Source organism: Anneissia japonica, unplaced genomic scaffold, assembly GCF_011630105.1.
Source record: "Anneissia japonica isolate Jap-2015-1 unplaced genomic scaffold, ASM1163010v1 scaffold9424_len84393_cov125, whole genome shotgun sequence".
Taxonomy (NCBI): Eukaryota; Metazoa; Echinodermata; class Crinoidea; order Comatulida; family Comatulidae; genus Anneissia; species Anneissia japonica.
The window spans coordinates 49,242-63,417 of NW_022696705.1; the positions used below are offsets into that span (position 1 = coordinate 49,242).

The 14,176-nt window shown below is 32.5% G+C and overlaps 2 protein-coding genes across 3 annotated transcripts in view; both read left to right on the top strand.

Moving 5' to 3' along the window:
• Positions 1-2,675, top strand: part of LOC117102140 — a 7,031-nt gene extending 4,356 nt beyond the window's left edge. The window contains exon 3 of the mRNA XM_033242343.1: positions 248-2,675. Coding sequence (XP_033098234.1) covers positions 248-1,800 — 1,553 coding nt within the window. The 3' untranslated portion in view covers positions 1,801-2,675. The remainder of the gene's footprint in view (positions 1-247) is intronic.
• A 3,447-nt stretch (positions 2,676-6,122) lies between these two features.
• On the top strand, positions 6,123-14,176 carry LOC117102135 (tripartite motif-containing protein 2-like). Of its 2 annotated transcripts, XM_033242336.1 has the most exons (6): positions 6,123-6,254; positions 6,989-7,012; positions 7,492-8,022; positions 9,220-9,264; positions 9,564-10,427; positions 11,398-14,176. In XM_033242336.1, the coding sequence occupies exons 5-6, from the start codon at positions 10,094-10,096 to the stop codon at positions 13,569-13,571; spliced, it is 2,508 nt and encodes an 835-aa protein (XP_033098227.1). In that variant the 5' UTR covers positions 6,123-6,254; positions 6,989-7,012; positions 7,492-8,022; positions 9,220-9,264; positions 9,564-10,093; the 3' UTR covers positions 13,572-14,176. The 2 variants fall into 2 exon arrangements, with proteins under 2 accessions (XP_033098227.1, XP_033098228.1); XM_033242337.1 differs by lacking the exons at positions 6,123-6,254; positions 6,989-7,012 and having other exon boundaries at positions 7,047-8,022.

A 14,176-nucleotide genomic window follows, 5' to 3' on the forward strand; every position in this document is an offset into this window, starting at 1 on the left:
TATACTGAACTTCAAGTGAATGCCTTTATTAGTATGGATAGTTTTATTGAAATGTTGTGTGATAATAGATGAACCATCTAACTATTTGTCATGATATATGTTGATATGTTCGATCATTAAATAACCTTCCACTGTATTGCCAACAAGTTGTCTACATTTTATTATTTTCAGAACACTATACCTAGATTCATCGTAACTGGGGTAACATATATATAATTTAATTATTTGTATTTCATCATGTTCTCAGAACAAACTTTTAAAGAAATTGCTGCTGCCTTGGAAAAATCTGCCCATGACACCATAAGCAAATTACAAGAAGGTCTCAAGGCTGTTAACCAGAATGCTACAAAGTTGGAAAAAAATAAAGATGAAAGATGGAGAGATATAGACAAACATGTGGAAGAAATAATGAAAGAAGTAAAGAACAACGGAGACAGAATGAAAAATGAATTAGAGACCATCTACAACAAAAAAAAGAAAGTAAACAATGAACAAATACATGAGTTGAAAACAACAATATCTGATATAAATAAAAAACTTAATCAGTTGAAGGGTGATGAAGGCACAGCAGTGCAGTCAGGTAAAACAGTTATTGCAACACTAAAGGATAGATTAAGTGAATTGCCACAAACAGAACCAATTGATAATGGACAAATTTACCTCTTCATAAACGAAGAGCAAATTAATTCAATGAAACAATGTGATATTGGAACTGTAACAGAATTGAGGGCAGCAGACTATTTAACATTAAAAGGAGAGGAATCTGTGTCACAGGGTCAGACAATTGTTGTCAAAATAATAAAAACAGAAGAACATGAAATATATGCAAATCAACTGAAGGCAACATGGACACAGCCTACAGGAGAAACCAACATCTCTCAAGTTCAGAAAGACAACAATGGAGATTATTTTGTGACAGGAAAATGTTCAAGTCCAGGACTTTGTAAACTAGAAGTGAGTGCTGATAATGAACCAATTATGCAATCCCCAATGATAATCAAAGTTGAGAAGGAAGAATTAGTAAATACTATTAAAATAAACAAAGTAAATGTTAGAGATGTTGTTAAGTGTGAAGATGATTGCTTACTTGTATCATGCTTGACAAATGAAATGCACAAGTACAAGCAATCAGGAGAAAATATTGGTAGTGTTACGGTACCATTCAGTTTTAAAATTAACAGAATGTACAAAATGAAAAATGGTAACATAGCATTCAGTGATAATAATCTATCCATTAAAATATGCGATATGAATGGTCAGGTCATAAAAACAATTGGTGAGGGAGTATTGGGTTCAGCATATGGTGTTTACGTGGATGAGACATCTAATGTTTTGTATGTAGCAGGAGGTTTGTCAGATAAATGTGTGTACATGCTTGACATGAATAATGGACAGATCATCAAAAAGATAGAGTCACAAGGCATAAAAGAAGGTCAAATGAATAGTGTCATTGATGTTACTCTTACGAACCAAGGACACCTTCTTGTGTTGGATGATGTCAACAGTAGATTACAATTATTTGACAATGAGGGAAGGTTCATGAAAGTCCTTGTTGAAAAAGGTGATGAGAATGGTAAGGTGAGGTATCCATGTGGGGTGGTAGTGGATGAGGATGACAACATCATTATATCAAGTCAAAACAAACTACAGCTATTCAGTAGTTATGGAAATTTCATTAAAAGAATTGATAAACCAGAAGATGGAATCAACTATCCACAGGGATTATCCATCATTTCATATCATCCAAGGAGACTTGCAGTAGGGAATGATGACGGAACAGTAAAAATATTCAGTTATTAAATATAGACAGTCCACTTGCTTCACTTGTGTTTTTCCATAAATTTAAGTGTATGAATATCTACATTATTTCATATCATCCACATTATTAAATTGTTAAAATATTTAATTATTTAATACAATGATATCCATATAGAGTTGGAAGTTATAGTTTTATGAAACTTTAAATATTCAATTATTCATTACAATTATATCCACATAAAGTTTTGGTTATTCAACTGTTAAAGCATTAAATTATTGAATGCAATATACCAGAGCCATAAATATCTAATGGCATTGCAATATACTGTAGTTTGCAGCACTCACTTGTTTAAGTTAATTTTTATCAAATTATTTTGAATCACATATTTTAATTTATGGTTTTATTTTTGTATTGCTTGTGCTTTTTGATGTTATAAAATTGTACTTTGTAATCCAATAGAGATGACTTCTGTATAGCCTTAGAATATTATCGATTTTTTGTACATTTTGTTGTGTTTTCTTTATGGTTTTTCAGCATTAATTAAAACAGACACACAACACAACAAGTGTAATTTACAAATACCTACAAACATTTATATCTATCAAAAGACCTGAAGTGGACAAGGAATACTGACACCTCCGCTGACAAAGCTAATTGTATACTTTTTATTTTGTAGTCATTGAGGAGCTAGTTTCAATTAACAATGCATGTCAAACCATGACACTGTGCACAAAGAACCAATATAAACACTAAAACACAGAACCAAATACTGTACATGACCAAAATCCTGATCTCAGTTAGTAGTGAGACCCTGGAGTCTTCAGTATGAGTAGTTGACAGAGGCGCCTTGCAGACTGACAGAGAGCGGTTTTTTTTTTTTTTTGGATTCAAAAAAAATAAAAAAAATAACATTAAAAAAAAATTGTATATATATTTATTGACTCAATTGATAAATTTATCTTGAATATTTTTATATTTACTCTTGTCTTTGTAAATTTTAATGTCGTCTGTCTTTTTAAATTTTCCGATGTAAATTTTAATATTTAATATTGCACTATTTTAATGATTTGTCAATTTTAAATGTTTGTAATTTTATATTCAGTCTCTCAATTCAGCATATAATATAGACTGTTTTGTGAGGTTTTTTTTGCAATAAATTTACCTCAATATATGACTCATTAGTCATTACTGTAAGGTAAATATTTTATGGTTTATAAAGCAATAATCTAAGTCTCTGGTCCGGGATGTATAGTTAAGAAAGGGGGACAAGCTTGATTGATGCCCTGGTATTTTTCAGCTCCCACTGTAATCTATACCTTGTTGTTGTATCATGTATTTTTTCAAACAAAAAAAAAGAAGAAAAGTAAGTTAAGCTTATTTTTTGTTTGTATTCATACATTAACATCAATGTGCATTATGTTATTTTTTTAAATATATTTTTCATGTATACTTTGAAAATAAATCATCTGAATCTTAATAGTTGTAGTACAGTTCTATGTACTGTAAACAGAGACCTTAATATCAAGGTCACTGAAGATTGAATTCTAGTTCTTATCAACCAACATATATTCAAACAGTAACTGAGGCATGTTGTGGCAAAATGGCTAAGTTGTAGCAAAAATTGAAATTCAAGTTATTGGTATTTTCAAATACCTGAGTATGTGATCTTTAAAATGAAGAGTCATCCATTCAAATTGGACATTTCAAACCTAAGTTATTGGAAAGTGAAAGTACAGTACTCTTAGAGTCAAGATAAACAGGATTTTGAGTAATTGCTTTTTAAAGTTATTTGAGCATACATATAATAGAATGAACTATGAAAAATAATGTTAAATAAACAATTTGTTAACCACTTCCAGAACTAATACTTTGGGACATGATTAATAAGACATTAAACTGTTGATCTATAGTGAAAAACAAATTTGGTTTTTTTTTTACTCAATATTGGACTGTGCGACAACTTAACCATTTCGCCACAACATGCCTCTGTTTATCATACCTTAATAAAACTATGTTTAAAAATGTCTGATGGATCTTGTTGGATTGACTGGCAGACCAATGACACACAGTAAATTGTAAGCTTCACCTTCTCCTCCTTGTTGGTGTTCTGATATCAAACAAAGATAAAGAAAAAAGTTTATGCACTATAATTAAAATTGAGACAAAGGAAGCTTATTTCTTGCTCTAAAAATAAGTTCAATTATTGTTTTATTTTTTATATGAGGCCTAAAATGTTCATTTAGCTTTTGATCTTATAAAATGTTGGTACAACACCTACAACTGACTTGATATTAAAATACATAAATAAAAACTTAATTAAGTGCAATTCAAATAAAAAAATAATACTGAAAAAAATCTAAACATCATGAGCAATATTAGTTTAATCTCCTATTATCTAGTTAATTCCTCACTTCTTGTTCCTTGGCTACTCTGCAACACTATGCTTGTTCTATGATCCTCTTAATTTGAACTATTTGATTATCAAGGTCTGCAATATTCTTCTACCATTCTTTATGTTTGTTTGTAATTGCTTCCAGCTCTTTCTTATTCTCTCCTGCAATGCATGAACTCTGCTGTCATTGTTGGACATGCGGAATTCAAAAACTCTACTATGGATAAAAAAAAAACATAAAAATTTCACATATTGATATTAAAATATGCTTTAAATATTTCCTGCAGTAAATATTTCCTAAAGTAAAATAGTAATACCCTGTAATATTTTCAAGTTTTTAAAAAATTCTTTATAATGTGGTTCTGCCAAATAATCTAATTTAAACTTGTGGGGCAGGCAGAGTCTTAAAGGTTTTAAAAGGGGGGGGGGGGGTTGGTGACTAAGCAGGCTCTTTTTATCTTTCAGACATCATATGTAGATATATTAAGATATAATTTAGTGTAGCTCTTGTTTTGCATTCATTCATAAATGTTAACCTGTATTCAACCAATTTTATTGCACATTTCTTCATGTATACTTTGACAATAATAAATTATCTGATTCTGAATATATGTATGTAGAATATTTGTGATTTATGTGGCTTGCTTTGTAGTACAGTTCTAATGTACTGTTCTCAAGTATACAGTAGTTTGTGGCCATGTAACATAGAAAACTGTACTCAGGCATGAGTACTTTGCCCTCTAATAGACACAGGACATCTACTTCGAGACAGCACAAACATCTCTAAATGGAGACCAAACACTGAGACCACCCTAATTATTATTATGTTTTGTAGGTAGTCTTAAATTTATGGGCAAACAGTACATTGATTAGCTTTTATCAACAAACAAATCAAATACTTCATAATACCATGGAGGTATGATATAGTATACCTCTGTGATCATACCTTACATGCAAATGTCTGATGGCTCTCATTGAATGACAAGCAGACCACATGACAAGCAGTAAATTCTAAGCTCCACCTGCTCATTGTCAGTGTTCTGAAATCAAGGAAAGAGAAAGGAAAGGCTTATAAACTGGCCATCTAGTAATTAAGTGTTGGTGTGTGTCGATTTTGTAGTGTATTGTAGGTGCATAAAAGGGGGTGGGGTGACAATCTCCTTGTGGGTGTGTGTGGATGTTTGTTGCATTAATTTCTCTCAGCAATGTTCGAATACAAAAATTACAAGAGTTGGTAAAAGCACATGGTACCGCGTAGTGTGAGGGTGTGCAAGTGGGGGATTTATTTGTATGAGGGTCATCAGTATACATGAGAAAACAAGTGAAGAAGTCCCTTAATAATTTCATGGTTAGCTAATCTGACCTCTGCATTATTTTCAACACAAGCTTAATATGAATTCTTCTATATTCCCAGATACTCATACAATTCATCAAGTTCTATAATTTGAAATTAAGACAAAGAAAGTTTCTTTCTTGGGCTACATAATGAGACTAGACATTATCACGTAGCTCTTGTAGCAAGTAACTCACCAATAATGGAATGGTGCTTTTGTAATTTATGATGGTATTCGGTCTTTTATTTATTTAACATCTTTATTTATTGATTCTTTTTTTTTTTGTAATTCCAAAAAAATTTTTATTTTTGTTTGTGATTTTCTTTCATGTCTAAAAAAATGTGGAAATACTGTCCTGTCTTTATATAATATTGACCAGCACAAATCAAAATAATAACCCAGCGAGGTAGTCCACAAGACTTATTTTCATTAGGGTCTTTTTGTTAGTTGATTGAGATATTGAGAGCTTCTAGTGAAAAATTTTGTATTGGTATTCAGAGATGACAATGACAATGAGTGCTGTTTGTAATAAATTATGTATTCAACACATAACAATATACTGTACTATTGAATCGTTCTCCTCTGTCAGTTTAAAGTCATAGTTCACAGCTTACAGTGGTTGTAACACAAAGAGTTACGTTTATGTCAACGCAAAGAAAGCAGCCATACCAGATTACTAAAAACAACTCAGTAAGCCATCAAAAACACCCATTTCCTGATTGGAGGCAATTCACATATGTACTTCACTGAAAAAACCAAAGAATTTAAGGTAAATTTTTCATGAATTAATGTTGTTTAATACAATAGAACCAATGTGCATAATGATTTAGATATATTGAAAATACTGAATCAAAATGTTATTGATCTGAGTAAAACATCATTGCCTCAAGAGACAATGAGCTATATTTTATGTGGCAGATGTTCACTGTGCGTATTATATGCTAACAGCTCACTCAGACTACTGTACAACTGAATTGACCTATGAATTAGCTCCACTCATAGCCTAAATAAATACAATTGAAGCATCTGCATTGCCACAGGGATAATTTTGAACACTTCAAGCTGAAATTTGTGAAAGGAAATCAAAAATATAATGTATGTAAATTTACAACTGGGGGGAGGGGCTATATTCAGACATTGCAGGGTTTAATATAGATCTGAAAAAACAGCTCATTTATTAAAAATGGACTCGTAGATTTTTATTCTAAAAAAGTTTGATACTTAGTATGTCTAACCCCTGGCTCATATAGCATGCTAAATAGAAATCATTATTTGTATATTTAATACCTTTCATCTCTCATAAAATTAATGATTACATTATTATGATTATTTATCCATTAAAATACTTAGTATGTCTAACCCCTGGCTCATATAGCATGCTAAATAGAAATCATTATTCGTATATTTACCTTTCATCTCTAATAAAATTAATAATTACATTATTATGATTATTTATCCATTAAAAAGTATAAATTAATCATTTTAATTATTTAAAATTCACAGGATTTTATGTCAAGATGTCTACTAGTAAGTTGAATCAGCTTTTCAAAAATGTTGACAAGAGGGTGTTTAAGAGACTTCAAAATCCAAAATCCCTCAACTTCCTCCACAGTTTCTGTTTGGGATGCCTGGAAGATTATGCTAAGACTAAAAGAAAGATGATCTGCATTTTGAGGAGAAATTAAAATTATTGTCATTGTCTGTGAGAAGATATATAAATGTTTTGTTATTTTTGGTTGGTGGGCTCTTTTACAGTATATTTAGACTGCAGCATTGTTTTAAATATTTTAATTCTAGGCGACCACAAGTTTTGGGACAAAGCTTTCAAGACTATTAGTTAGTTGCCGTTCTAGAGATCATCTTGATTCTATGTTTATGTTAGTTTGTTCTCTCATGATTAATTAAATTTATTTTTTGGTTGGCCCTACACAGTGGCGTATCAAGGGAGTGCGCGGGGTTGCATGCCCCCCCCCCCCCAAAAAATCTCTATTTTAATAATTTTATAGGAACCACTGATGATACCTTCAACCAGCTGTTGTCAGTTATTTCAGAATGGTATGACCAGCGCGGATACATCAATATGCTGAAAGTTTTGTACAGAGATCTCTTGAAAAACAATTATGAGTTGAATAAGGCTACCAAGGTGATGGGCCTAATGAATTTGTTGATTGCTTCTGGGGATCTACACTCAACACATTTAAATCTTCTATATGATACCATAAACATAACAAAGCAGTATGGCTTGGAAAGGGAAATCAAAGATATACTGCCAGTGTTTCAAAATGTTAGAGATGCAGTAATCTCAACATTCACACCTCACAGACAAAAAGTTATGAAGCTTGGAATGGTACTGATTGATGAAGATGTAAATAAGATCAGTGCAATATATAACAAACCAGTAAAGGAATATGCAGACACATGGAGTTTGATTATGGATCTGGAGCGCAACAGGGTAATTTGTGAAGGAAAAATGGAAGCCTTCATTGAAAAATTGAATTCCCTTACACTCCAACATGCTGTGGAAGCTTTAACAGAAGGTATTCAAGTTAATTGCTATTTTTATATCAAATTAATATTGTTATCTGGTGTGGCATATATACGTACAGTCCATCATGCATCAGCTTACTGCCAGCGGTTATTTTAAGTTATTTATTAATGTTTTGAAATTGACAACATTCATTACAGTTTCAGTGCAAGGTGGTAGAGTTCAATTCTTGTATAGATCTAGGGCAGGGGTTCTCAACTGGCGGCCCGCGAGTGCCTGTTATGTGGCCTGCCAGAACAAGCCGAAAATAATATTTTCCGTTAGGCTTGTGCCAAGAATTCTAACCAATAATTTTGCATTCTGTTTTGCCAACTTGGCCTATATATTGCCCTACAAATTGCAGCAATTTAATCAATCAAATCGGAAGAACTATCGCAGAAAACCCATTGTGTGATATACTGTATAACATTTTGACTTTTTGGTAATACAAATTACAGTGTAACTTTCTTAGGTCAAGTCAAGTCATTATTATTTTTTTTTAAATTTTAATTCGGGAAGGGGAGCATCCCCTCCCAAACCCTCACACGGCTCGCTCGGATGGTGCTATGTGCCATCAACTCTTACCCTGGCCCTTTAAATTTATTCAATGAACAATTCTGGCCCTTTAATTGCAACATAGTTGAGAACAACTGATCTAGGCTATAGTGAAAATTTGCAGTGTTTATTTGCTCTGACTACTTTATTTCCATCAAAGTTTTATTTTTTTATGGAACAGTACATCACAGATCACTAATAAAAAATCATTGAGAAATTTGCAGCCTCTTCACTTTAAGTAAAATGGGTGATGATAATGAATTTCACTATTTAAGTGTGTTATATCTGGCTATCTAGAGGGAGGCCTACTATTTCCCTAAATTTTTGTACCTCAACCCCAACCAAGATGAGGTCCAGTTGGTGTTGACTCAAGAAATGGATATTATTATTATATTATTGAATTGCATTATGAGATACCGGACAGTAAATGAAGAGATTCATTCATTAATGAATCTTCCATTTATTGCAGTGGCTATCTTTAAGGCGTAATAATCGGATGCAGTAACTGACATTTTGGAATGATTGTCCTCCTCACTTTCTTGAGGATCTGCTTCCCTGGCCCCCAATTGTGACACACCATTTTCCCTATAAACTTTTAACTATGTCTACCTTTAAAATTTGTAATGTTTTATATTCAATCAACTTTTATTTACAGAAATCCCAAATGCATCTTCAAACTCTGGACATGGCCATGGTGAAGGTAATTACACATGTATAGTTGATCATAATAACTGTAACATATAGGAAAATTAAGTTGTTCTAAAAGTTCATGCAGGAAAGAACGAAATAATTAACAAATTAAAATTAACAAAAAGAAATGCATAAAAAAAAGTTTAAAAATGTCTGCCCCACAGTACATGGAAAATGATAGTAAGTTACTCAACTGCTTTATCATTCATTTAACCTTGGAGAACATTTTTATACCTCCATGATTTAACATTATATTGTTTACTCAAAACAACTCTCAAAAGTGAATGTCATAATTCTCATTTCTCACAGTGCAGATGCTGTTGATAGCTGACCTGATTAGCTGATTATGCTGGGTTGTTTAAAAATTATAGATTCAATATATATCATTTTATCTTTTATTTAAAAAATTTCTGTAAAATTAATTTGCAAGCGCAAAAGAGAATCACCTGATTCTGAAGGTCAACCATGTCCAAAGACGTATGCTCTTAGTTTCTTAATTGAACTTGATGAATATAAAGACACTCTGAATGTGAAGGATATGCCAGAATTTTTTGACAGATATGAGAAACTTTTCAACTATTATGAACATTATTGACCAAGTCTGGAATAGAAGCAATAGTATTTTATCTATCAGAAAATGATCCTAGTGCTTTGATGCATCTATGAGAAATACATTCTAGTTGAAAACTCACCAAAGATTTGGCACAAATATTAGTCCCAGAGGTCCCAGATTGTTTAATAATTATTAATTTTATCTTTTATTTTAAGAACTTCCTGTAAAATTAAAATGCAGAAGAGAATCTTCTGATCCTGAAGGTCAACCAAAAACACAGGCTCTTATGTCTTTAATTGAACTTTATGAACATAAAGACACTCTGAATTTGAAGGATATGCCAGAATTTACTGACATTTTTGGGAAACTTTATAAATATTATGAAGATTGTGGGTTGGTTCTGAAGAAGATGGAAAATGGATCAATAGTATTTTATCTATCAGCAAATGAACCTAATGCTTTGACGCATCTATGGGAAATACATTCTAGTGGAAAGCTCCTTAAAGATTTGGCACAAATATTAGTGCCAGAGGAACACCAGCAACAGTTCATAGATGAATGGATGACGTACATCGATGAAAATGAATACAAAATGGTGCTCAATAAGCTGAATTGGAAAGGTGAGAAAGTATGAAAATTAATCTAAAGCCAGTTGGAAAAATTTCAGTTTTAGAAGAATGACATATGCTTGAATGCTAAAAGTATATAGTGTATGTGAGCAGGCTGGGCTTTCACACACACACATCCACACACCCCCACCCACACACCAGCTGACAGCTAGCAGGATCTAGATAAATAATATATACGCTCACACAAGAAAATCCCTGATCCAGATACCAAGATGATGGGATCACTGGCCAGTAGGAAACTAGAAATTGGAAATGCGTACATGTGATTGGTTAATGATAGAAATGAGCACAACAGACTGATAGCGCTCGCTAACAATTAGCGTACCCAAATCCTGGTAATGGTTAAAGCTAACTAACCCATCGGCCGTTTCCACACTGGTGCTAATGGTTAACTCCTGATCCGGATAATAGATCTCTAGTGTGAATCCAACCTATGACTGCATTCTGTTATTTTAAATTGTTTTTACAATAGAAAAGAAAACAATAATGTTAAAATAACATTCTTTTGAGCAACACTGATTTCATAGAACATTTTTCTCTATAGCATCTAAGGGAATATCCAAGGAATTGTCTAGAGATGGTGATGAAGAGTGTAAAACAGTACTGGAGCAGCGACGTGATTAGATGAAGCGTGGAGTTTAGTACCTAATTATGCCTCATAACAGAACTGAATAAATAAAGCAATGCTGAAATAATTTTTATAATATACTTTTTTCACATCTATTAAACAAATGTACAGACCTAACCCCCCCCCCCCCCNNNCCCCCCCCCCCCCCCACTTTCTCTGATAAAAATGAAATGCTTACACATACAGTATAGTGGAGCTACAGTGCTAGATAAGCTTGTAGGTTGCAGCTTAGAAATCATAGTAAATAATATTCAAATTAGGTTATTAATAGGTCACTGTAACGTTATTAGGCCTAAAGTATAATATCATTTAAAAAATATTTTTTATTTACAGGATTTTATTTCCAAACGGCTACCAGTAAGTTAAATCAGTTTCTGGAAAATGTTGATGAGAAGGTCTTAGAGTGTACCATCTGCTTTAAGAGACTTGAGAATCCGAAATCCCTCACCTGCCTCCATAGTTTCTGTTTGGCATGCCTGGAAAACTGGGTTAAGACTAAGGGAAAGCTGACTTGCCCAACTTGCTCAAAATCTTCAGCCATTCCAGAGGGTGGGCTTCAGAAGCTTCCACCAAATACCTTTTTAAAAAACTTATTAGACACTATTGAAACATTTTTAGAGAGAGATCAGATGATATGTACTGTTTGTGAAAAAGAAGAACCGGTAAAATACTACTGCCAGGATTGCAGACAGTACTTGTGCTCTACTTGTAGTGATCAACACAAGAGGTATAGACTCTTTGCATATCACAAGTTACATTTAATGGAGGATGTGCAATCAATGAGCCCCTCTCAGATGACTTTGTTACATCCACCTCTGTGTTCACATCACAGTAAACCTTTGGAGTTCTACTGCACAGTTTGTAAAACTCCAATCTGTGTGAACTGTACAATTATGGACCACAAGGAATGGGAAGGAAAACACAAACCAATCAACATTTCAGATGCATTCCAAACATTTAAAGAAACTTCAGCCGCCTTGGAAAAATCTTCCCAACACTTCATAAACAAATTAGAAGATGGTCTCAAAGCTGTCCTCCAGAATGCTACAAAATTAGACCAATGTAAAGACACATGTTTGAGAGATATAGACAATCATGTTGAAGAAATATTCAAAAAAGTAAAGGAGAATAGAGAAAAATTGAAAAATGAAATAGAGACAATCTACAAAAGAAAAAAGAAGGTAAATGATGTACAAATAGATGAATTAAAAACAACAATATCTGATATAAATACAAAACTGTCTTTTCTTAATCAATTATTGAAAAGTGATGAAGGTACAGCAATGCAGTCAAGTGAAACAGTAATTACAGCACTCAGGGACAGAATCAATGAACTACCAAAAACAGAGCCAGATGATAATGGAGAAATTTACTACTTCATAAACAAACAGCAAATGGCTTTATTGGGACAATGTGATATTGGGACTGTAACAGAATTGAGGGCAGCAGATTCTTTAACTTTAAAAGGAGAGGAATCTGTGATCAAAGATCAAACATTTATTGTCAAAATAATCAAAACAGATGAACATGAAATATATGCAAATCAATTGAAGGCAACATGGACACATCCTACTGGAGCCTACAGCATCTCTCAAGTTCAGGAAGACAATGGAGATTATTTTGTGACAGGAAAATGCACAAGTCTGGGAGTTTTTCAACTAGATGTAAGTGCTGATGATGAACCAATTAACCAATCACCAATGATAATCAAAGTAGAAGACGGAAGATTGGTAAATACTATTAAAATAAATGCAACAAATATTAGAGATGTAGTTAAGTGTGAAGATGACTCCATACTGGTTTCATGTTTGACAAATGAAATACTCAAGTACAGGCATTCAGGAGAATATATTGGTAAGGTTACACTACCCCAAGGTGTGAAAGTTCACATAATGTACAAAATGAAGAATGGTAACATAGCATTCAGTGATTACAATAATAAACCTATCAGAATATGCAATATGAATGGTCAGCTGATTAAAACAATTGGTGAGGGAGTATTACCATCACCAGTGTGTATTCATTTGGATGAGACATCAAATGTTTTGTATGCAGCAGTCAGTAACTGTGTGTACATGTTTGACATGAATAATGGCAAGACCATCAAAACAATAGGGTCAGAAGGTACAAAAGAAGGTCAAATGATTTATGTCATTGATGTTACTCTTACTAACCAAGGACACCTTCTTGTATTGGAGTATGGTAACAGTAGATTACAATTATTTAATAATGAGGGAAGGTTCATAAAAGTCCTTGTTGAAGCGGGTGATGAGGATGGTAAGGTAAAATCTCCAAGTGCAGTAGTAGTTGATGAGGATGACAACATCATTATATCAAGTGAACACAAACTACAGCTATTCAGTAGTGATGGAAATTTCATAAAAAGAATTGATAAACCAGAAGATAGAATCAACAATCCATGGGGATTCTCCATCATTTCATATCATCCAAGGAGACTTGCAGTAGCAAATTATGGTGACAATACAGTAAAAATATTCAATTATTAAATACTGACAGTCCACTTGCTTCACTGGTGTGTTTTCAACAATTCAAATTTATAAGTGTAGGAATATCTACACATCCATTATTTCATATCATCCACATAGAGTTAAGTTATGGATCTTAAACTTAAAATAATTATTGAATACAATAATATCGAAATATAAATTTGGCATAATGTTTATAAACTTGTTAAAATATTTGATTATTGAATATGATATACATGGAGCTGAAGTTATGTTTTTTTTTTTAAACTGTTAAAATATTAATTATTCAACACAAATGATATCTATAGAGTTGAAGTTATTAAACTGAAACCAATAATACTGTAATCTACCAACCTCAACTGTCTACAGTGTAGTTCTCATCAAATTTGAATCACACACTATTGATCTTATGATTTTATATTTTTGTAGTGTAAGTGTTTAATCATATAATGCATATACATGTTCTTTTCTTGCATATTGATGTTAAAAATGTTACTTTTCAATCTATTGGGGCTTTTTTGTACAGCCTATCAACTTGTATCTCTTTGATTTACATAAATTTTGATATTTGCAAGTTTGTTTATTCTTTCTTTAGTACCTGTATATTTTTTCTGGTTTTTTTGTAT

What these genes read in the sequence shown, in the direction of transcription:
- LOC117102135 (XM_033242336.1), top strand. Translation starts at nt 10,094, where the DNA reads ATGTCTTTAATTGAACTTTATGAACATAAAGACACTCTGAATTTGAAG. An exon ending in CAATAAGCTGAATTGGAAAG is followed by an intron (nt 10,428 to 11,397) that starts GTGAGAAAGTAT and finishes TTTTATTTACAG; the next exon opens with GATTTTATTTCCAAACGGCT.